The sequence below is a fragment of the Pteropus vampyrus genome, unplaced genomic scaffold (assembly GCF_000151845.1).
Source record: "Pteropus vampyrus isolate Shadow unplaced genomic scaffold, Pvam_2.0 Scaffold68, whole genome shotgun sequence".
Lineage (NCBI taxonomy): Eukaryota > Metazoa > Chordata > Mammalia > Chiroptera > Pteropodidae > Pteropus > Pteropus vampyrus.
In genome coordinates, this window is record NW_011888849.1 from 2519893 (window position 1) to 2546136 (window position 26244).

At 35.3% G+C, this 26244-nt stretch overlaps 1 protein-coding gene across 4 annotated transcripts in view; it reads right to left on the reverse strand.

The window, feature by feature from the left end:
- The window catches only part of PCGF5 (polycomb group ring finger 5), a 62858-nt gene that overhangs the window by 26546 nt on the left and 10068 nt on the right, over window positions 1-26244 (reverse strand). For all 4 annotated transcript variants that reach the window (XM_011361586.2, XM_011361585.2, XM_011361584.2 and 1 more), the window contains exons 3-6: window positions 16191-16287; window positions 9878-9933; window positions 9702-9761; window positions 7144-7292 (exon numbers count right to left, since the gene is read on the reverse strand). In XM_011361586.2, coding sequence (XP_011359888.1) covers window positions 7144-7292; window positions 9702-9761; window positions 9878-9933; window positions 16191-16287 — 362 coding nt within the window. The remainder of the gene's footprint in view (window positions 1-7143; window positions 7293-9701; window positions 9762-9877; window positions 9934-16190; window positions 16288-26244) is intronic.

Below are 26244 nucleotides of genomic sequence, written 5' to 3' on the forward strand. Positions count from 1 at the left end.
ATAGTGCACAGGGTTTCAATGTCTCTACATTCTCATCAATACTTGCTATTTTCTGTTTTGTTTTTGATAGCAGCCATCCTAATGAATGTGAAGTCCTATGTTATTGTGGTTTTAATTTGCATTTCTCTGATTAGTGATGTTGAGCATCTTTCATGTTTGTTGGCCATTTGTATATTATCTTTGGAGAAACACCTATTTAACTCCTTTGTTCCGTTTTTAATTGGATTATTTGATTTTTTTTTGTTGCTGAATTACACATATTAATCCCTCATCAGATAAAATTTGCAAATATTTTCTCCCGTTCTCTAGGATGCCTTTTCATTCTGTTGATTGTGTCCTTCGATTCATGAAAGTTCTTTTATTGTGATGTCTTTGGTATCAGGGTAATGGCATCACAGAATGAACTGGGAAGTGTTCCCTCTTAACATTTGTGAGAGTTTAAAAAAAGATTGGTGTTCTTCTTTAAACATTTGGGCTTTCCTTTGTGGGAACTTTTTAAATTATTAATTTTATTTCTTTGCCTGTAAGAGGTCTATTCAGATTTTCTATTCTAGTCAGTTTTGGTAGTTTGTCTTTCTAGGAATTTGCCATTTTATCTAGGTTATCTACTTCTTCGGCATACAATTGTTTATGGCATTCCCTTATAATCTTTTCTATTTTTGTAAGGTTACTAGAAATAGCTCCTCTTTCATTTCTGGTTTTAGTAAGTTGAGTCTTATTTTTCTTTTTTGTCTAGCTTGCTAGCAAAAGAATTGCCAATTTTGTTGATTTTCACAAAGAACAGGTTTTTGGTTTCATTATCTTTCTTGCTTTTCTATTCTCTATTTCATTTTCTCCAATCTAATCTTAAATTCCTTTCTTCTACTTGCTTTTAGTACTTTTTCTACTTTAAGGTAGATTAGGTTATTAATTTGAGATTTTTTATTTTAAGGTAGGTGTTTATAAATTTCTCTCTCAACACTGCTTTCACTGCATCCCATAATTTTGGTACTATGTGCTTTCATTTTCATTCATCTCAAAGTATTTTCTAATTTCCCTTGTGATTTTTTCTTTGACATACTGCTTATTAAGAAGTATGTTGCTTAATTTCCAGGTTTGTAAATTTCACTAAGTTTCCTACTATTACTGATTTCTAACTTTATTCCATTGTGGTTGGAGAATACACTTTGTATGATTTCAATCCCTTTAAATGTATTGAAACTTGTTCTGTGGCCTAAGATATGGTCTATCTTGGAAAATGCTCCATATGCACTTGAGAGAGATGTGTATTCTCTTGTTGGGTAGAACATTCTATAGATTTCTGGTAGGTCTAGTTAGTTTTAGTGCTGTTCAAATTTTCTATTTCCTTAGAGACCTTTTTGTGTAGTTTTTTTTTTTGAAAGGTAGTATATTGTTGAATTGTCTATTTCTTCCTTCAAGTCTGTCAGATTTTGCTTCCATATTTTGGGGCTCTGTTAGGTGCATTTATGTTTATAACATATTTTCTTGATGGATTAACACTTTTGTCATTTAAAGAATTTCCTTTGTTTCTGCTAATTTTTGTCTGAAAGTTTCTTTGTCTGATATTACTATAGCCACTCCTGCTCTTTTGATTACTGTGTGCATGGTGTTTCTTTTTCCAATCTCCTACTTTTAATCTATGTGTATCTTTAAATCCAAGGTATGTCTCTTGTTGGATTATTTATTTTTATCCATTCTGACAATCTCCACCTCAAACTGGAGAGTTTAATCCATTTCCATTTAATGTAATTACTAATAGGGTAAGATCTATATCTACCCTTTTGCTATTTGTATTCTACATGTCTTAGATCTTGTTCCTCTATTTCTTGATTACTGCTTTATTTTGTCAGAGATATTTTCTAATATATCATTATATTGCCCTATTTTTTAAAAATTTTGCTATAGTTTCAAGTATATAGTACATTGGTTAGACATTTATATAGTTTATGAAGCAATCCTCCTGACTGCTCATTCTCTCCTCTGGCTCTCCACCTAGCCACTACATTACTTCTGACTGCATTCCCTATGACGTGCTCCTCATCCCCATGACCATCTATCAACTATTAATTTGTACTTCTAACCTTTCACCCCTTTCTCCCAGTCCCCCAAACCCCCTTCTTTCTGGCCATCACTAGATTGTCCTCTATATTTGTGAGTCTACTTTTAATTAGTTTGTTCTTTTCCTTAGATTCTGCTATATAGCCCTATTATTTCTTTTCCTATATATTTTCAAGTTACTCTTTTGTGATTTCCCTAAGGAATGCAATTAACATCTAAATTTATAAAAATGTAGTTCAGATTAACACTATCTTAATTTTAATAGTATACAAAAACTTGCTCCTATATAGCTCTGTTCTGCCACCTACCTCCCTCCTCAGAAAAAAGTTACAAATACATTTATTTTTGTCTTTTATATTTACCGTTACCAGTGCATTTTACTTGTTAATGTGGATTTGAGTTACGGCCTACTGTCCTTTCATTTAGGCCTGAAGAATGCCCTTCATTATTTTTTGCAGAGAAGGTCTCGTAGTGATAGTTTTTGTTTATCTGGCATTATATTTTCTTTTCCCCTTTTAAATATATAGATTTTTGATGGACATAGAATACTTGGTTGACAATTTTTTTTCTTTCAGTACTCTGTGTATGTCATCCTACTCCCATCTGGCTTCTAGCTTCTGATGAGAAATCAGCTGCTAATATTGGTGATCCCTTGTAAGTGATGAGTCATATCTTTTTTGTTTTCAAGATTTTGTCTTTCAATAGTTTGGTTTGATGTCTTGCTATGAATTTGATTTTATCATATCTGGTTTGTTAAGCTTTTAGATGGTTAATGTTTTTGTCGAATTTGGGGAGTTTTAGCCCATTCTTCAATTATATTTTCTGCCCCTTTCTCCTCCTTTTGAGATTTCCATTATGTGTAGGTTGGTAAGCCTGATGATGTCCTATAGGTCTCTGAAGATCTGTCTGTTTTTCATTCCTTTTCTGTTACTCAAACTGAATAATCTCAGTAAGTTTTGGGTTCTTTTTCTATGACTCAAATCTGCTGCTGAGCCTCTCTAGTGCATTTTTTATTTCAGTTCTTATATTTTTCAACTCCAGAATATTTAAAAAATAATTTGTCTCTTTATTAATATGTTCTATTTGGTGAGATTGTTCTTGTACTTTCATTTAGATGTTCAGACATGATTTTAGTTCTTTGCATATATTTAAAATGCATGATTTAAAATCTGTATCTAGTAAGTCCAACGTCTGGATTTCTTCAGAGACAGTCCTACTGACTACTTCTTGCATATGGGCTATACTTTCTTGTTTCTATTTGTATCACATTTTTTTTGTTGTTGAAAACTGAACATTTAAAATAATGTGATAACTTTTGAAAATCAGATTCCCACTGGCCTTTCATGGTCTACTGTGGTAGCTATTTCTTGTTTCTCTTTGTTTAACGACTTACCTAAACTAATTGTGTCAACTCTGTATTCTTTATAGTATGTGGCCACTGAAGTTTTTACCTACTGACTGGCTAATGACTGAACAGAGATTTCCTCATACACTTGGAACCAATAAGTCTCCCATTCTTTGCTGAGAGACTCAGTATGTGTTTTGGGGAACACCTCTAACATTAAATCAGGTTGTTGACAACTCTTAGTTTTCATGTCCTGCTTGTGCAAAGCCTCAAGGTCAGTCAGAGGTGAGAGCTTATTCATGTCTTTCCTGAGCATATACACAGCCCTGTGTATGAGCATGCCCTCTACATTCCCAGAAATATATCAGAGCTTTTCAAAGCCTCTATAGGCTTTGATATCTATAGACATCTCATTCTGCAGCTTTTCCATTTAAGCTCTTTAGTTGTGTCTATTGTTTGCCCCAAATGTTATTACCTCAGGCAGTCATGAAGTTAAAAACACTTGTCTGTAATTGGTTTTGACAAATGCTCCTCCCCACACTCCCCACCTGCCTAAAGAGAAAGTTTTTCACTAGGACAGTTCCAAGTCGGGTCTAATATAAACTGCCTTGTAAATTGGGTATTTCAGTTACTACCACAGGTCAAATAATGAAAATTTGGCAATTAGGCTTTGAAAGAACTCCACCTCTGTTCTGTCCTTTTGGTACAGAGAGGATACACCGGGAATGTGGGCTGTTTTTCAAGGTTACTGCAGAGTGGGGAATGGGACTAAGGCAAGTTAAAATGCGAAAAAGTCAGGGGTTGTTGTTGTTGTTGTTGTTGTTGTTGTTTTTGGATAAATGCTCCATAGGTTTCTGTAAGCCGTTGGTTAATTATTAGAATTCAAAAAAAGCTGATTTTGGAAGTTGTTGCCAGTTCTTTTTTTTTTTTTTTTTCTTTTTTTTTTATGGAGAAGCAAATTTTTAGAAGTCTTTACTCTATTTTTGAATTACAAAAGTAGTATGTATACTGCATGAACTATCCATGTGACTACTCCATGACTATATTTGAGAATCACATTCTACTGCAAAGGAATGAGATGGCTGAGGAGGCTATAAAGAAACACAGACATTTTTTTCCTTTCTTTAAGGGGTTTATAATCATGTTTCAAGAACAAGATAATACCAAAAAAGATAAAAGAGCATCAGTGCCTGCTATCTTCAAAAACACAATAAATTCTCATCTAATAAATAACAAATTAAGCTCTAATCAAATGAGAAATGCAAGTCCTACAGAATTTCAGAGAAGGTATTCACTAGGGTGGAAAAAGGCATCACAAAAGTAGAGGTCTCTGGGTCTTGACAGAACCACAGGACAGTGGTGAGAAGAGGGAAGGACATGCCCAAAAGCAAAAGATTGTTCAAAGTTTGAGAGGGTTTTAAATACTCTTAATACAAGCCTTTCTACATTCTGGATGCAAGTACTTTGTCAGATACTAGTGCCCCCTATATATATATGTTGTTACTCATATAAAGCAATAATCATTTGTCTTGAGAGGAGGGTTCAATGATGGGTATAATGGGAGATAAATTTAAGATAGGGGCTAGTGAGTGATTGCTAATATAAGGAGTTAAGACATTATCCTATAGGCCAGAAGGTCGCAAACTATGGCTACACCTCGCAATTATATCTGGATGGCCATCTATTTGTGTAAGTAAATTTTACTGGAACACAAAACATGCCAGCTCACACTCACTATGATCTATGGCCACTTTAGGGCTACACTGAATAAGCTGAGTAGTTGGAGCAGAAGCTATATGGCCCACAGAGCCTATAATATTTACTGTCTGACTCTGATATTGGCTTTGACTCTGGCCCTCATCCTCTGCCTTGCAGGCATTCAGGCTGTGGCTTCAGCCTTGGATTAAAAAAAAAAAGTACAGAGAACTTTAAGTAACTGCTTTTAAAATCTAGATGTGAACAGCACTAGAAAGTTTACAGGACTTATGACAGATTGAAGAGAAAGAGTAAAAGGTCAAAGATGACTCCAAGATTTTGAACTTGTATGACGGGTTGTAACATAGTAGTGATACCTGAAATTGCATGTTTGCAGTAAAGTACAGGTTGTAAACATGTGAAGTTTCAAGTGTTAGAGATATAAAAGCCACAAAAAAATGAAGTGACCTCTAGGATAAAGAAAGAATAATTGAGTGAAGGACTAAGTATTTGAATATACTCACATGTATCAAGTAGAAAACAGGAAGAAGTGGAGACAGAGTAGGAACAGCCAGAGAGAAAAAGTGAGAATCAGGGTGGGATAGCAGAAGTCATACAAGCTATGGAAGCTGTTTTAAGAATGAACAAAAGTCTATGAAAGAAAGAGTAAATGGATGAAAGTTCAACTGTAATGATGAAATGTCAAAGATGTCAAAAATAAGAGAATATCAAGGAGTAGTTAATTTTCAGATGAATTTCTAAAATTCAATACTTTATAACTTTTGAACTAGAAATTCTGCAGAGAAGTAGACTTCACATTTATAAAGATATTCAGCTTTTCTATTAATTTTCGCTACAAGATAATAACTCATGTATTAGAAAGCTAAAGGATGATCACAACCTCTAAGAAGCTCCCAAAAGGGGATTACAGAAATGATTGGTAATAAGAGAAAAATATAAGGTTATTAAAAACCCCGATGAAAAGACAAAAAAAAGGGTGCTCTACCAGAGCATAAAAAAGAGAAGCCTGGGAAGACATATAGGTACAGTGGCCACTTCTCTAAAGATTGCTGCACTTTATTACATACTGTGTCCAACCAACTCCTATTAACTAAATCAATTACCTTATTACAACTGTTTAAGACCTCACCAAAGTTCGTTGAGTTAAAAAGTTGTTTTTAATTTCCTAATAGGAAAATGTCGTTAAATGTATTGTAAAAATTCAATCCATTGGCTTACAGATTACAAAGAAGAAGTAAAAGAGACACTGAATATAGGCATTTGAATAAAATATGGAATACAAAGAGAGAAAGAGTATTCTCAATGGCTGACATTGGCTAGGACAACGTGACAAAAACCTAAAGAGGTAAAGTAGTGAACATTTATAATGAAAACAAAAGTTGCTTGCAATAAAAAAAGACATATTTAACACCATTTAAAGACCAAAGAAAATAAGGGTGTTTTAAACTCTCTAGCATAGAGATCTTTTACAAAAAGGTTTAGTTAGAGAAAAACAGGATTAGAAAAGGAAATTCTATAGAAAAATCTAGGAGCCTTCAAGGATTTCATGACATCTAATTTTATTTATAACCAATTATATTATTCATAAAATATATCAGCCATGGCATGAATAGTTTGAGTTGCAAATAAAACTACAGAAGTAGAGGACAAATTAGAAGAGGAGGAATAAAAGCGTTGGAGACATGAAATGATCTGAATTGGATATCACACTTGGAAATACAAAGGCTATGAACTCCCAACAAAGGTATAAAAGGAGGTGGAGAGGAAAAATAGAGGTGTGATTCTTTGCAGTAGCCACTAGGTGGTGGCATTGACCCAGGACGGTTCAGTTGTGGGGGCTGGAAATCCGGTGCCTGGAGTAAGCAATTGCTTGGCCATTTCTAGGTAGGGGACTGTCAGAGAATGGCACTCTACTTGATTATGTTAATAAATTTTGAAAGCAAATGTTTTGAAACATTAGGAAAATTCATCAACAAATTATCAAAAGTTTACTATAAAATATACAGCTGTACTTGTCCACTCACCTTTACTACATTGTCCCCTGATTGTCCATTATTTCGTAAACAATCTAGACATATAGCAATTTGTGGGTCACTTCTGTGATAGTCTTTATCATCTTGATTTTCATCACCTTCTTCATCTACTTTAGGTTTGTCAACTTTTGAAGAATCATCTGTACAATTTAAACAAAACTAGATATAACTCAAAGTTTATATTAAAGTTAAGTAACAGTAATTAATCATTGAAACAAAAATCAACTTTAAAAAATTTCTCAACAGTTTTTGATAAAGAATAACTGAAAATTTTAGTGCCTTTAAAATGTTCTGCCCAACAATGAAAATATTTTTTAAAAACCATCTGTGACTTATTAACATAGCCTAAGATGTTTTGGCTCACTGGGACATCCAATGAAAGATTTAGGACCAGCTACACAAAAATAACTGCAATTAATGATTAGATTACTTAGAAGGTAGACAGGATATAAAAATACTTCCAAATTCTCTATATATTCAAACTAAAAACTAAGTACTCTTTACAAATTATAAAATATTCTCTTTAGGTTCATAAAACTTCAAATATTATTCATAAAATCAGCTAGTGAAAGATAATGAGTAGAATGAATTAGCTTTTTTTAACATATACGTATCTATATAACATGTTAAAACTTCATTTAAGAAATCTGAATAATATACATCTAAATGTATTTAATCTATGAAATACTTGCAGCCTACACATAATGCAACTATATTTGTTGATTTATTCATTTATTGAGTGCCTTTAACTGTTAGACATGCTCGTGCTAGGCTTGCGGGAACAATATTAAAACTAGAGTGTTATCATTCTTACCCCAATAGTAGTCAGGGTATAGGAGGAGATACAGGCAAGTAAAGAAAACAGATGGAGAAGTGGGATAAGGCCTTTGATGGAAGAAGTAAAATAGACTATGTGGGCATATATGAGAGGTAATAAACTCAAACTATGGGGTGAAGCAGATTCAGGAAAAATTTCCAGATAAAATATCTCTAAGCTAAAACTTGAAAGAATTAGCCAGCCAAGCATTGCAGTATAGAAAAGCCCAGGAAAAAAAAAGACAGGTTAGCACCTCTACAATGACTGTTGTATCATAAAAACCAGATGGATTCTCTTTCTTCTGTATTCTTATACATATTTATATGGAACCCACATAAACAGGAGCTGCCTTTTATGAACCGAACTCCCAGCTCCAAGAAAATATCCAAATTCTCCACTCAAACTAAAGACCAAATATTATAAAATACTTTAAAAAGTGAGAAGTAATGGGAAAAGGGAGATAAAGTAGGCTACAGTCTTTCTTCACAAGTCTTTAAGAGTCATGGACTAAACCTACCATATAGCTTCTGATGACAATCTCCTGGGCTCCTGTCCTCTTGAAAAGGTAGTCAAAAATTGGAACATTTAGTCAACTTTATATTATCTGTTTTTATTATAGCATTACTGTCTAAATTATAATTTACACTTAGATAAAAACAAGCCTTTAGTTAAGTCATTTTTTGTCAGGCTTGGATTCTTTGCCCATTTTGTTTTAGGTCAAAAATAATCCCTTACTATCTTATCCCAGTTATTCAAAACTATTCTCAAACCTCCCCACTATAGGAAGCCAGCCTTGTACAGTTAAGTTGAACTAATAAGACTATGATCCCCATTTTACAGATGAAAAGAGAAAGAGCATTTTCTCACCCATCTGAATGAGGTAAGACTGACAAACCTATGATCTTCTGGGAAAACCAGGGGCAGGAGAGTAAGCTCACAAGTGAGCCTATAAAAACACACAAATATCTTTGAAATATTTCAGTGGTATATAGGTATTTAGGCCATCTTGAAATCTCGGATTAACAAGAGAAAAGAATACTATCTTCCTTATAATTTCAGGTGAATTATATACTTACAAAAAGCCTTTTTTTTCTGTTCAGTAAGGTTTATCACTTTGCTGAGATTATTAAAAATTTACTGACTGCTGGGTCTCTTGGGACCCAGAAGAGAAATTTGGACACTTAGCACTGGTGATGGGAAAAATTCCCATAATCACCTAGAAATATTTTTCAAATTCCAGGGTATATAAAAATTTGTATCACCTGAGCTCAACCTATGAAAACTTCATTCCAAGATCCCCTTGCCATGCTCTCAGCCACATCTCACTTCCCTCTCCTATTCAAACAAACATACAAAACAAAACCCCCACTGTTTAGTTTTGGCTATTTCTTACTTCAGTTTCCTTTAGCTCTCTAGCAAATACTGCTATAATTAGTAGTTGGTTTTCTGTTTTATCTCCTTTTTCTCTTCCCAAAGTTCAATTTCTTCTATTTCCAATCACCTTCAATGGAGTGACTCCAGATTTATATACATTTATATAACATCTTAAGATTTTATAGAAATCTTAAGATTTTATATAAAGGTTCCTAAGAGAAAGGTTCATAATATAAATAAAAGAGTACATTAATTTTGTACAGGAGAAATTTGAACATGAATAGAGATATGAGTTCACCAAAGCTAGCAAAAGCTGAGCAATCTGAGATGCCATCATATAGATGTAAGAAAAAGTCACCTTGTCCATTTTCTTGAGGCTTATTTTTCTTCCAAAATTCAGATTCACGCTCAAGTTCTTCTAATTTAAAAGAAAAAAAAGAAGTATGAAAATAATAGAAACAATCATGAAATACTTAATAGCAATGTTGATTTCATAAAACATAGAAACATGCAAGAAGCCAAGGAGCAACTTACGTTCTCGTAGTCCAGGGACCAGTTTAAATATGATTTCCTCTAATGTATTATCCAACCTTCCAAAGGGGAAAAGAGAATATGCTAACAATGAAGACATCAAAATCCAATATAAAAGCAGTTTGAGATCTTTATCTGACATGTATTACAAAACATAGAACATGCATAGTTTCAGCACATCTATACCAAACTCCTCGGCACACAGAGCACACCGATTTCTAGCCTTTCCTACAGTGGTAGATTGATTACAAAAATGGTCCTGTCCCCAGCTCTCCCTCTATCTACACCCTCTGAACATGACTTTGAATTCCCCCCTTGATTAAGGAATGGAGTCTATCTTCTCACCCAAGAATACGAGCTAGCCCTGAAAAGTGCTTAGGCCAACAGAATGTGTAACAAGTGACACTGTGCTTAGTTCTGAGCATAAGCCTTAAGAGGTATCACAAGCTTTTGTGCACTCTTTCTTAGAACCCTGCCAACTATGAGAACAAGTCTGGAGGATGAGACACAATGCACAAGAGAGCCAAGCTGCCCTGCTGAGGCCACTTCAGACTAGTTCACTCACAGCTCAGCCCCAAAACGACAACCCAGCTGAGATCAGCAGAGCATCCTATCCAACCAGCAGCTAACTGCAGTCGCATGAGTGACCCCAGCAAGACCAGAAGAACCACCTAGATCTGTGAACCATACATCTTATGAGGAATAAGAAATGCTTTTATTGTTTTAAGCATGAATTTAGGGGTGGTAGGTTATGCACCAATAGCTGATACACCCACTCTCAAAATCTCTACTACAACTCTGGCTCTCTCCTATAAAGGAAATAATCTCCGTTCCTTTCTTCTGAGAAATTTAAACCATTTAGTCCTTGTATCTTCCTAGATAAAAAATGTAAATATTTATCTTGACATTCTTCTTGTTTTCTTCTCCTGCTGTATGAGAGTGTAACTCTCTTCATAGCTTTCATTTCTTCAATCGCATTACATTTCTATCTCCTTCATTCTGCTCAGCAGCATTACTCTTCTCTTGACTACAAACATGTAGTTTCCTCATGTTAAAAAATGCGACTTTTATTTAACCTATCTTTTCAAGCTCAATCTTTTCTTCCAATTGGAAAATCTTTGAAAGCATAATCAACATTATTTCTGTCACAAACAGAGTTCAGTTTACTCTACTGAACTCTCTAAGTCATCCATAACTTTCTGGATCATAACTGAATAGGTTTAAACAATTTTTTATAATTTTAAAATGTCACGTTTCTCCAATATCACTCTGCAGCAAGTGACAGTGTTGTCTAACACAACCTCTTTTAAAATTTCCTATCCTGCTTTTCTTTTTTCTATCTACTTTCTTTGTCCTAAATATTTTTCTTTTTCCAATTACCTCTAAATCTGAATATTCTCCATTGCTCTGCACTTTTTGACCTTTTCTGCAGGCTACCTTCTTTGAGGATCTCATCCACTTTTGTGATGTCACACAGGCAGATAACTTATATACATTACATACACACACATTACACCCCTCTGCTGAGTTCAAGTTTCATATTTTCAACAGATGCTAAATATCTCAAGCAACTCCTTGACTTCATCTTTGTCAACACTATCTCATTCATCCTCCAACAAAATACTGAATACCTGTCTTTTTAAAAATTAAATTTAGAAATACCGTATCATTCTCAAACAGGTTTAAAATGCAAGAATATCTTAACACCCACTTCTCTCCCCCAGCTCTCTCTCCACACATTTACTCACCAAACTCCACTAACAGCTCCTTCTCAATATTTCCTCCACCTACTCTTTCCACACTTTGCATCCTTCCATTTCCTCAGTTACCACCTTAGAGAACAGCACAGAGCTATTTTCCTTTAACTTGACATGCTCATAATGAATCTTCTTTAAGCACTAATTTCATCATTATTTGTTCAAGAACTCACTTCTCACAACCTAGCTTCAAGTGTTTTATATAACTGGATTCCAACCTACAGACCATAACTGGTGCTATTCTCTTATTCTCTCTCTTCACTAGCCAACCAGCTTAGTCAATTATCCCTAAGAATGCTTTGTCTTTCCCAGTCTGTTTCTCTCCCTCGTGCTCTGTAACAATCTTTCTACTTTCCAACCAAACCAATGTTACCTTATTCTTCAAGACTTAAATACTAACTTATTCAGTTTCCCTAGATTTAACAGTAGTAGCACTTAAAAGTATTTCTTGTTTTTTTTTAATCAAGGTAATAATATACATATATAATTTAAAAACCAAACTTCTCTATAAAACTTACATTAAAATACATTCTCATGCCCTGCCTTCCCTATTCCTGATTCCTACTACCCCAGAGTCAACCACTTTCAAATTCAACCCGTTTCTTCTCTTACTTTTGTGTGTGTGTGTGTGTGTGTGTGTGTGTGAAAAACAAAGCCACGTTTTTGCAGTCTAGATTTTTCTGACTTCCTTTTATGGAATATAAAGTTTTATTTCTGTTATCATCTTGCCATCTCTTTCTTTCCAACATACACTTTTTCCCTACTCTCATCTTCTTGATATAGTATTATCATTTTTTTTGTTTAATAACCATTGTTTACATGGTTATGATTATATAAATATTCACAGTGTGCTATGACTATAGATATCTCCTCATTCAGCTTTTTTCTTTCTCTGGAATTAGTAATTGCTTTCTTCATTTTCTATGTACTTATTCTCTAATTCTCTAAAAGAATTTCTTCTATTTACAAACAGATCAGAAATGAACCAGTTTTATTTGTCCCTCTGAGACATTCCTCACTAGTTTATTAGGACTGATTTACTCCATGGTCAGTCATTAAAGCCACATCCTTGCATGTACCTTTGATTCTCTTTGTCCCTCTCTCACTTGCTTGATATGATCTGGTACCACCACAGCTCTAGTTTAATCCAACTGTTAGCTCTGCACTTTCACTCATGGCTGGAAAAGAACACAACCACATCCCTTCAAATTCATAACTACAACCCAAATGTGCCTTTAAGGTTGCCAGGAATTATACCACACTTCCACAGTCCATTTATTTTCTTACTTTCCTGATCAAAACACTTTCTCTCCTCAAACCCCTACATTCCCTTTCTTCATCCTTACTCTTGTCTGATAAACATTTTAACCTCAGTGAAAAACTTCCAGATTCTGACCATACCTATAACATGCACCCCAGTATACTCTGCCTTCCCGCCTGTTGACACAGGTGATCCGTCAATGCTCTTATATAAAGCCTATCTCTCCTCGCGCACTATTAGATTCCATCCCCTCTTACTTACTCAGAGACGTGGCTTCAGCAATCCCTCCCCGCCCCACATACCACTCTCCATTATTAATGCTGTTCTCTCTGTTGGATCATTTCCTTCAAACATGCCAGATTTCTCCCACATCAAAACAAAACAGAAGTCTTCTTGACTGTACTTCCCTAACAGCTACCACCCCATTTCTCTGTTCCCATTTGTGGCAAAACTTAAAAGAGTTGTCTATACTCAGTATTACTAATTCTTCTCCGTTTCTTTGTCTTGAAACAATCCAGTTAGGTTTTTGCCTCACAACTCTCCTGAAAGTGCTCTTGTCAAGATCGATAAAAGGTCGCTAAATCCAACCTTCAATGCTCAGTCTTCACCTAACTTGACTCTTAAACAACATTTAACACAGATGATCACTGCCTCTTCTTTGATACACTCTCTTCCAAGCCACACACTCCTGGACTTTCCTGCTACTTCACTAACTACGTCTTTTCAGTTTCCTTTGCTGGTTACTCCTCCTCTCCTGATCTCTCACTGTTGGAATGCTCCAGGGCCCAATCTTTGGTCCTCTTCTCTCTCTTTACTCACTCAAGTGACCTCATCCCATCTCACAGCTTTAAATATGTTCTATGTGCTGAAGACTACCAAATATTTATTCCCAGCTCAGCTCTCTCCCCTTGAATCACAGGCTTGTATATCCACCTGCCAACTTTCTTCTCTGAAATGATTAACAGACTCAACACGTCCAAAACCAAACTCCCAAGCTACCTCTCCCCCAAACTGCTCTATTCTTAGTCTTCCCTATCTTAGTTAATGACAACTCCATTCTTCGAGGTGCTTAGGTCAGAAAGCTTAGAGTCATGCTCTACTCTTTTCTCACATTTTATATCCAATCCATCAGCAAATCTTGCTGGATCTTCCTTCAAACTGTATTCAGGTTATGCCTATCTCTTGCTCCTTTTACTGCTACCATCTCTTTCCTAGACCACTGCGATTACCTTCTAACTGTTCTCCCTGTTTCTGCCCCTGCCTTGCTATGTGCAGTGTATTCTCGACATGGTCACCAAAATGATCCTTTTAAAACAAAGCCAGGTCAATAAGAGAAAGCCTTTGGTAAAGATCCTCCCCTGCCACCTCCTACTATACTTAGGTCAGCCATCATTACCATCAGTCTTATCTCTAGTTTCCATTTTTGCTACCATCACTTCTCATCCTTTCATCAGGTATTTATGAGAACCTGTTATGTTCCAGGAGTTATCCTAGGTGCCTGGAACACTGAAGTTCTTGTTTTTATTATCTCTGTGACTTTGACTTTTAAAAAATCCCTTTGCAGTAATTTTAGTGGTATAGGAGGAAAATAATTTATAAAGGATATCATTAGATAAACTAACAAAACTGGAATATGGAGGGTAAAGTATACCAATGTAATCGTATTATGGTTATGTAAGATGATCTCTAGTCTTAGGAAATATATACTAAAGTATTTAAGGATAAGGGTGATGATGTATGTAACATACCCTCAAATGGTTCAGAAAAAAATAGAGCCAACATGCAAGCATAAGATAAAGCAATGAGATAAAATGTTAACAATAGGCTGATCTGGGTAAAAAGAATAGAAGTGTCCCTTATATTTTTATTTTTGATTTTTTGGAGTTTTTATTTCCAAATAAAAAATTTTAAAATATATACTTTAGCCATGGGATTAGATATGATGAAATAGTGACTGGATTCCAACAGTTAAAACAAAAGGTAAGACAATTTGTTACAATATAGCATTTAATAGGTAATAATTACCATTTGTTACAGTTTTTGATAAATACATCAGGAAAAGATTTGATAGGAAAAGTTTGCTTTGTTCTTCTCTGAATTATTTAAACCTGGGTTTCTTGCCCTCAGCACTACTGACATTTTGGGCTGAATCTTGGGGACAGCGGGGCTCTCCTGTGACTTGTAGGATGTTCAACAGCATCCAGCAGCCCTAGCCTCTATCCACTAGATGCCAGCAGCACCCACCCAGTCTTGATAATAAAAAGTGCCTCTAGATCTTGCAAAACATACTCTGTGGGGCAAAATCACCAGTGGCTGAGAAGTACTGACATAAATCCAACCAGCATCAGCCTTGTTCAGGACTATGGATAACAGCAGACTAATGGTTCTCCATGTCAGCACATATCAGAAGTATCTGGAGGTCTTGCTAATTAAGATGGGCTCCACTCTCAGAGTTTCCTATTCAGCAGATCTGAGAACTGTCATTTCTAACTAATTGTCTGGAGATCACACTTTGAAAACCACTGGGCTGCACATTTACCTGTAGATAAATTACTCCAACTACAGGCAACTACATTTCCACCAAATGAGACCTGCGAATCCAGATTTATAAAATGATGGCAAACATCACACAGAAATGTTATATAAGGTTATCTAGAGACTATCTAGTTCTGTTTTTAGATGTATACTTTCCTAAGACCCCATAGTTGGTCTGTGATAGAGCTCTAGTAGGAACAATGGGAAGAAAACAGGTTTAGTGAGGACACCTGACTTAAAGCTGGGAAGTAACATTTGAGTTTGCTGAGACATTAGGCAAAGTCATGGTAAGTTTCAATTTCCTAATCTGGAAAAAAGGGTTTGGATTAGAATCTTACGGATTACTTCCACCCTTAAAAATATGATTAGACTTAAGTAAATAGTAGTAATTTTTAAAAATTGTGTAAGTTTTACATAAATATTTATGTACTCTTTTTTAAATATATAATAAAAAAAATTAATACTACCAGGATTAGTCCCCCTCGCTATCAGGTCTGCTCTTCTCCCACTATCATGTGGCTCAACGAAGTAGTGTACTGTGTAAAATATTAAAATGCTGAAAATAACTACAATTAAAGGAATTGTGAGAGCCTGAGGTATTTAACATGTATAGCCTTATTTTTTCAATCCCTCTTAATACCCTAAATTCATAAAACCTAAATTAACTGAGTCAAGGTACCAACAAATATTATGATGCATAATAAAAAGTAAGCATTTATGTAATTTTTTCAAGTTAAATAAGCAACAAAATACATTTACTTACCTCAACATTTCTAATGGATTTGTCTCATGAACTTGATTGCCACACCTTGGACAATCATTGCTATCTTCAAAGTGCTGGACAATACAAGTCTTACAGACTAAGAAGAAAGAAGATGTTAGGTTAAAATGCATCATTTGAACTTAAACTGAATATAATTAGAAGTAGTCCCTAAAAATTATCTATTACAGGTAGAGTACCATTCTTTAATCAAACTTTATAAAACCTTAAAATTGTAACACTAAAAAAAAAAACCCAATTGAAACAAATATAAAAATTTTTACCATTTTGCTTATTGTTTTTCTTAAATATATTCACAAACCAAATAACTTATTCATATTACTATAAAAAAAAGCTAGTTCATTTACATGAAACAACAGATTTTTCTCATTTCAAAAAGTAGGACCTAAAAAGGTAAAAATTGATAAGTCTGCATTTACTTCTTTTGCTAGAAATTTACTTGAATGCGAAATAAATAGTTCTTTTAAAAATCTGAGTTTTCAACATGTTTGGATTACTTTTTATTGGCAGGGTGCTCCTGGGACAAACCAGGAGTTACAACGGAACTTCCAGCCCTTGAGGAGTATGAAGAGTCTGTGCTTCTAGGTCCCATGATTTCATGGGACATAAAGTGTGGTAGTGGCATCGAGCTGGTAGAAAGGCAAGAGAGGTAAACTGGACAAATGACAGAAACTGACAAAGGAAATTAAGATTTTAAATAAAGATTCTAAACAAATAGAAATATGGTTTGTGAATTTTTTGGCCAGAAGCTTATATACCTACGTTTCTTCCAAATACTAATCTATGAATCTCTCTTGCCTTTTCCCTAAGCTTGTTACCTACTATGTCAACGGTCTTGCCCCCAAACCCTAGACATATTTACAGCGCCTGAACTATAAAAACTTTTCAATCCAATTCCCTATCCCAATAATCCCCCCTCCATTTTATTACTCTATATAATCTAAAAATAAAGATCAGCTCCCCCAACTTCCTTTTACAATTCCATTTACAAACTACTTTTTCCCTCCTCCTCATGCCTCACACTAACTGAAAGAAGTAAAAGTTTAAACTATTGCGCAAGAGTAAACAAACACTAAGGGATTCCTTTCACTGAGATTAGGTCTGAAAATTCAAGCGTATAACATACACTGATCACAGCAACAATGGTCAGGGAAGAATAAGAATTCTACTAGGTAGCTAATATTAAAATCATTAATACATATAAATGATATCTTAGTATTTTCTTTCATTGATTCAATAGATGTTTACTGAGGGCCAGACTCTGTACTAGGAGTTGGGATGCAGAAGTAAACAGAACGAAGTCCATACCCTTATGGAGCTTATATTCTATTCAGAAAGGCAAACAAAGGATTTTAGTAATAAGATTTTTTTAAAAAAGATAGAGTGTGCTTGGGGCTAGTAGCTATTCTAGATAGCGACAAAGGTTAAGACTTTAAGAAGGTAACATCTGAGCATATTTTTTATTGTTTAAGTACACTTGAATCCAATATTCTCTACCTCTTTTACCATTACATACAGCTATTAAGGTATCACTCCACTACAATTCTCTCAAAATCTGGATGAAAGACAATTATGAGATAACCTTAAAAATAAAAATTAAAAAATCGGATATGAATATATCCTCTGTCCTCCAAATCTTTTGGCCCCAAAAGGTTCTAAAAGTCTTTTAAAAAGTCAAAATAATGTTTAGGAAGGGAGGATTGCCCTGTTAAGCCCCGTGAGTTGGAGGACAGAGAAGCTGAATTCCTTTAGAAGACTGCTGGTACTTTGCTCTTTTCTCGAGGACACTAGATAAGTCTCTGAAATTTCAGAAAGAAGGCAAAAAAAGGACAGATTAGAAGCAAGAATGAAGAGGTATTACAAAATCTGATCCTGTCCTGGAGCTCTGATTTCATATTTCTAACTGCTCTTTATATTTAGGAGCGCTGATCCTTCTGATTCAAAAGGTTTATCATACTCAAGGGGTTCAGGAATTCCTGGTTGTCTATCAGCTTTTTCCAAATAGAGAGGCATGTAATATGCCCAGAGCACGTCCTCATCTGGGTGAGCCAAAAGGCTGAGGGGAAGAGCCTGTCCTCCCAGGGGCCAAGATACCAATCTAGGTTGCCAAAGAAATTTAAAGCTGGTCCATCCAGAGATACACAGTTTCAAGAGTAAGGCTGTGTTAATTGCTTGAGGCCAAGGCAGCACCAGTGCCCAAGGGTGCTGGCAGAGACTAATAATCTATATTCTAGATCTGGACTGTTCAATATGGTAGCTACTAGCCACATGTAGCTACTGAGCACTTGAAATGTTGCTAGTTCAAGTTGAGATGTACTATAAGTGTAAAATACAGCAGATTTCAAAGGCTTAGCATGAAAAAATCATCTCAATTTTTTATTTAATTACATGTTGAAATGAGAATATTTTAGACATATTGGATTAAATATTAAAATTATTTTCATTTTTTTAAAATGTGGCGACTAGAACACTAGAAATTACACAGGTGGCTCACATTTTATTTCTACTGAACAGTGCTGTTCTAGAGGGAGAAAGCCCCATCGGGAGGTGAATTTATATTTCACAACACTTGAGACACTATGTTATTCTACTTTTGCAGAGAAAAGGTTCCTACAGGCCAGGTAACCTGTCTACTCTGATGAATGGCGCACAGAGACTTGAATCTAGGTTTTCATTACAGAAAACCTAAATTCTGATACGTTATGTAGAAATACCATCCCCCTAAAACATCTTTAGCATCTCTATTAAATCTGACCACCACATAAACAATACAGACAAGCCATCCCATAGGGCACAGGAATTTATCTCATTACATTAAGCATTACCTTAAAGGAATTAAAAACATTTTTTTTTTCAGAGGCTAAGGCCAAAAACTTGTTCTTAAATTTTTTTTCAGATAGTTTTAGAAAGAAAATTTTATGATGCTGAAATATAATATTTTTACTCTAACTTTCATTTTTGTTCAGATGACTGATGCAGGTTGTCACCACTGCCATCATAATCATTAACACTAACAGGGTTTATGTACCAGGCACCATCTTTAATGCTTCAACATATAGTTAATTCAACACGATTTAATAATTTAATCCTCATTACAATCCTATTAGGTACAGATGGAGGAAATAAGTAGAGAACTTCAGTAATTTGCCAACAATCATGGGATAAGTGGTGAAAGCCAGGATTTGAATCAAGAGCCCATTTTCTTAACCAATGCATGCTTATAGGATACACTGTCTTCTAATTTTATTTCTATAGGTCTACAATATATAGACAAAAACGCCTTACCCCTTAATTTGGGAGCCTTAAATATGTCTAATTGTAGAACTAGATCTCTTTTTGAACTGAGTATCTTGCACAAAATAGCCCTTTTAAGGAGTTTTATTCCTTAAAAAAACAACAACAAAAAAACCTCTAGTAAGTATATCTCCCACATGCTTTTAAAAGCTGCTAAATAAAATACAACTTTATACAAATTAGACAGAACCTGAGAAAAATCTATGCCAAAAGTTCAGTAAAACTAAAAAAAGTAAAATGAGGATTTAACTTAGATGCTTAAAAAACCCATCACTACAAAACCCGATTCTTAGTTTATAATTTGGTTTATACTAGCTATAAAACACAGTTTTAAAATATCTTAAAGATTTAATGCCCAGCTCTCTAATGGCTCAATTGCTGTATTGGTTAACTCAAGTGGTCCAAGATAAAAAGGTTCCAGTTTAGGTTAAGACTATATAGAGACCTATTAGGATCTTCATTCTCACTCTACAGACAGATGTTGTAGCCACAGAAACACCTGGGTCGGAAAGGGAATTAGGCTCACCAAAGATATCCCCAGTCAAAAAAAACACTTAAATAGCAACAAGTGCTAACATTTACTGAGTACTAACCAAATATTAAGCTCTGGGCTCAGGGCTTTGTATGGATTGTAGTATGGACACTACCATTCCCCTTTGGTAAATGAGGAATACAGTATTGGAGAGCCTGGGCAGGCTGCTCAGGACTGCCCACAGATGTCCAGCTGTGTGGGAGAGATGGCATCCATCACCAGGCTGTGCAGCTCCAGGCCTAAAATCCAAACCACTGTGCAAGGTATCATAAAGTCAATAACATTTGGTTCCTGGCATCAAGATTTCATACTTTTAACTGATTTTAAAATTTAGCCCACTGCAAACATCATGAAACTTTCTGCCTAAAGCTTACTAAGTGAAATCCTTCCTTTAATCATTTCTTAGATTCGAACAAGGTTGCTGCACAAATTAATAGAGTTGTTGTGTCATCTAAAGCAGTGGTTCTCAAGCTGAGATAGGCTCCACAATTGCCAGAGATTTTTTTTTAAAGAACAGATTCATGGACCCCATCCTAAACCAGTTAAATCAGAATCTCTGAGATGTGAGCACCAAGATTTCAACTTTGTAAAACTCTCCAATGAGGTGCCAAAAGATAATGGGAAATCCTGGCCAAAGGAGGCCAGAAACTGGCCACAAAATCCTTACTGGCTACTACTTCTCTTAAGTAGCCCCATCCCAGAATGTGGCCCTCTAACAAATCATAATCACAAGTCACTTTATTATCCACCATTAGAAAACCACTGTCACAGGATAAAACATAATCAAAAGAATATGGGATCAATGTACCCTCTCTCTATAATGCAGATTTACATGAGAAGCCAAGGTAATACTGTACAGTTGTTCTGGATAAAAGACAATCTTGAAGCAGACTTGCCTGGATCTGAACCCCAGTTCTGCCATTAGGCACATTACTTACTTTGTGCTTCTATGTACAAAGGAGATAACAAGGGTACCCATCTCACAGGGTTCCTGTGAGAACTAAACGAGATAATATATGTACAATGTGTAAATGAGTGGTAATTTGTAAATATTCAATAAATGTGAGTTATAACTATAAATTAGATCACTAGATGAGCACAAAATTATTAACTAACAAAGAGAATGTTAGTAATCAAATACTGAATGGCATCAGACTATGATCAGTGTATGCAACTACCTTAAATAACAGATGATCTTGCTAATGGAACTTGAAATGCCTATCATGTATTGGTGTTAATCCTTTGCAGCTATGTCCACTCCAGAGATAGTCTTACAACTCAAGTATGCTATTTTCAAACACACTGCTTTACCTGAATGAGAACTGCCTATCTTTGCATGTATGATACTTCTTTTTCTAAGATGGAGGATCCAAGATTGACTAACACTTCTTCATTATACACTCCTTCCTTAGCTTTTTCTGTTTAATTCCAGCACAGTCCCACTGGTCTAGGAAACACCTTATTCTCTTCTTGATCACTTTCCAGATACCTACTCTGAAGCACTATTACATGTTGATTTCACAGTTTAACTAATAAAGGGCTATCCTACTTCCTTATTTTCAAGTTCTCAAGGGGGAAACAGTTCTTCACCACAGGTACAAGGACCATGTGCTGTTGCTGTCTTCGATGTATGGTCCACCCACATCTATGTAGCAGAGAGAGCTAGCTTCTCAACTCTGATGATACAAAGTAATCTACATGAATTTCTTGGGCACTAATTTGGCTATCACTAATAGTCTTTCCGTTCGTGTCCTTGTTGGTGTCATTCATTAGCAATCTTCTGTTTATTAAAAGTGATCAAATGCTGACTTCATTTGTTAAAGTTATCCTAATGTGTTGGTTTGATCTGTCAACATAGAAGCATATTTTTTTCTTCCTTCCTTAAGCACATCACTATCTTTATATGCCCTACTTGATTAACACTCATTTGATACAGTTTGCCTTTGAAAACTTTATTATCTGCTAAAAGTTTATAAGTAAACTGTGGTCATCTGCAAAGAGAAGCAGCATTAGTTTCCTGATTTTGATACATATTATTACATGTGAAACTGACAATATTTTTTTCAAGGTTTCCAGAATGTGCTTCCATGAGACAGTATCTCTTGATTTTACTTATACAGGGAAGTAATGGACACTTTTTCTCCTACGTTATAAATGGCACATTTCTTTCAAAGGCCTACATGAGCTGTAATTTCATGAAAAACACTAAGGAGAGCATTACTTTCTGCTAAGAATGCTTTATCCTAATTGCTTTGCCATGACAGAAGAGGAGGCAGCAAGGCAGAACCTGTTGAAAAGGGTCAGGACAGAGTCTTGAGATTTAAGCATGGCAGGGGCATCTTAATTCAAGCAAGTCAGAAGACCAAAAGGTCCAGGAAGGCTGGACTTCTACAGACCAGCTTATGGAGTCAAGTGTGACTCCAAGGTCAGGGTAGAGTTTGGTAGCTCAGGGAGTGCAGCAATGCACTCATTCCCCTCCTGAACAATATAAATTCCATGATCAGTCAGAATAATCACTTCCTCACACGTGATCTTGATAGCTCTGCTCTTCTCTACTTCAACTTTTCTACTTCTCTCTTCTTTGATTATACTACTAACACTGGCTAAATCCAACATACATTGCTTCTACAAGATTGTACCTGAACATTGTGGGAGAAAAATATGCACCATACTGACTGGTCTCTCACTTTAAATTCATGACCAGGTGGTCCCTCATTTGCCAGGTGGTCATACTCAGTGCCCCAAGTCCATTATGCATTTCATCAATACTTCATGCCTTCTCCTCTCTCCTAAAATCCCCAACATATCCTCCCCCAACCTCACTCTCCACTGATGACCTCACTTCCTATTTCACTGAAAACAAAAGGAAAAAAAACTGTAACAAAGAGAATTCACTAGTTTTAGCCAATCTCTGTTCTGTGCACTAGATCCTCTCCCAACGACCTAAGAACAGTGCTCCATTATTCTCCCCTTTCACCTATGTTAGTCTTTTGCTGTCCACTGAAGACTCGTATTAACAGTCAAACATATTCATATAAAAAGATCTTTATAAACAAAAATAAAACATCTGTTGACCCTACTTCCCTTGTTAGCTATCATTCCATTTCAGAGCTACTTATACTCACTCTCTCCAATTCCTTTCTTCCCATTCTTTTTTTCACCCTTTTTTACTGTCATCAAGATGAAATAATCACAATATGATTATCGAAACCAGGAAATTAAAAAATTTCCATCTTCTCGCACCTGTCCAGACTTCCATTCCCTACCACTCCACTGAAACTGTTGACATGATCAGCCACATCCTCATGTTGCTAAGTCTAGTGGTCTATTCTCAGTTGCATCTGATTCAACACAGTTTACTCAGTTAATCCCTTTCTTCCTACCTCAATGACTCCTCCTTCTCAGCACCCCAGAACTCAGTCCTTGGGCCCCTTCTCTACCTACCCTCACTCCGTTGGTGCTCTCATGGTTTAAATATAATCAATATGCTGATAATCTCCAAACTCATAGGACCAACTCCCAACTGGACATCTCCATTTGGATGTCTCGTAGTTTACATTCAATTTCCAAAACCAGACTCCTGATCTACCCTCAGCCTTTCTTGTATGATTTGATGCCGTCTTTATCCCTCAGTTTCTCAGGCCAAAAACCTTAAAGATATCCTGTAAGACTGACTTGACTCCTTTTTCTTTTATGAACCCCGCACAGTTCATTAGCAAATTTGGCTCTACCTTCAAAATATAACCAGAACATGACCGCTTTAAGCATTACCACCACCTCAGCGCAAACCACCACTACTCTTGCCTGGATAATTGCAACAGCCTCTTTACAGGTCTATTTTCAACAGTAGTCTGAATGATGCTTTCAAACATAAATCAGATGTCATTCCTCTACTCAAAATCCTGCCTGAAATGGGCCATTTCTCTCACAGTAAAAGTCAAAATCCTTAAAATGGCCCTATGAGAACTACGCACCATGCCTGTGGTCAATGTCCACCCCCATCACCTCTCTCAACTCTCCTTCACTCCCTGCTGTCCAGCCACACTGGTCTCCTGACCATTTCTCAACATGTCAGGAACACGCCTGCCTGAGAGCCTTTGCTCTTGCTATTCCCTCTACCTGAAATACTCTCCCCTCAGATATGTGATTGGTTAACTACTTTACCTCCTTAAATCTGTTCAAATGTCACCTTCTTTAATAAGGCCTACCCTGAACAGTGGCTTATTTTAAATTGTAACACTCTTCCACTGACTTCCCGATTCCCCTTACTGGACTTGACTCTCCCTTTTTCTGTAGCGTATTTTGCCAAAATATACTATGATTTGCCTACTATGTTGCCTGATGTACCCCAGGTGCCCGGAATAGTTTCTGTAAGAGGAAAGTGCTCAGTAAATAGCTGAAATAAATGAGGACACAAGGGGTAGGAATAGCAAAGGGAGCCAAATTCTAGGGCCTACAAGTGTACTCACGTAGTCAAGTCAGAAAAGAGCCTACACTTTCAAATAAAGCAAGGGAAGAAACTCTGAGTTTACCAGTAATTTTTTTGACAACTAAAAAGAGTTAATTCAATATAATTAATATAAGAGTTAATTCAATATAATATAAGAGTTATTAATTCAATATAAGAGTTAATTCAATATAATATAAACTAAAATCTACTTTTCTAAATTACAACGATCATTTTCTGTTAACTGAGTAAAAAAAAAGTCAGTGGTTGAGACTTCTGAGGGACTATAATTTTTTCACTGGTTTTAAAATTTTTGATACAATACAGTAGTCTCAGTAAAAGCCAGTATTTTATGAAGCATCGGTAGTTATGAAAAGTCCTCAAAGTGGAAGTCTTCAAATTGAAATGGAAATTATCTTTTGTCTTTTCTACGGGTTAGACTGTATTTGTTCTTAATGTTTATATGTAACCTTTTTGTTAAACTCTTAAAATGTGCCTGTACACTGACCATGATTTCTAACTCTAAATATTTATGTATTTTAGGTACACTTTCTCAATCCATCATTAGTATCAGTTCCAACTCATTCTGTTCTAGATATAATTTATTCTCAGAAGCCAATATGAAAATCAATTTCATTTTTTATTAGTTATTTCCTAGTTTTCTGTTAGTGTCCACTATGAGGCTTTCAACTGTTTAAACATTCTTTACTATCTAATGCAGTTTCAAAAGCTAAAAGAACCATACATCTCATATAATTCTTAACATTATTACTAATAATAGATAACACCTAGGTTAAGACTTATAATTATTCTTTCTCATTTAAAAAGAATCATCACAATGAACACTGTAATCACTTTCACAAATGAGTGACTAGTTTATGTCAAAATACTGTTTGAAACATGTAACATCAGTATACCGACCTCATTTCTATTACAATCCTAAAATGTTATATTTGTACCCTAAGACTTTAAATATAACTTCTATTTAGGTCTTTGATTTTTTTTCCCTTTTTCCTTAAAAAAAGATGAAGTTATTTAAACAAACAAAAAAAGAGTCAACTCATTTCTTCCCCGCCTCCAGCAACCACCAATCTGTTATCTGTATCTATCAGCTTGGGCTAAAAACTTTTTTTAGATGCCACCTATGAGACAGATCACACAGTATTTGTCTTTCCCTAACTTATTTCACTTAGTATAATGTCCATCCATGTTGTCATAAATGATAAGATTTAATTCTTATGAGTGAATATTCCATTTATATATATATATATATAATATTTTACATAATATTTTATCTATTCATCCATAGATGGACACTTAGGTTGTTTCCCTATCTTGGCTATTGTAAATAATGCTACAATGAACATGGGAGTTCATATATCATTTCAAGCTAGTGTTTTTGTTTCCTTCAGATAAATAACCAGAAGCAGAATTGCTAGATCATACTATAGTTCAATTTTTAATATTCTGAGGAACCTCCATACTGTTTTCCATAGTAGTGGCACCAATTTACATTCCTACCAACAGTGCATAAGAGTTCCCTTTTCTCCACATCTTTGCCAACACTTGTTACTTGTTTTTGATGATAGCTATTCTAACAGGTGTGAGGTGATGCTGCATTATGGTTTTGATTTGCATTTCCCTAATGACTGGTGATGCTGAGCACTTTTCAATGTACTTGTTTGGCCATCTGTGTCATCTTTAGAAAAATGTCTATTCAGATCCACTTCCCATTTTTTTAATTAGTTTTTTTTTTTTTTGCT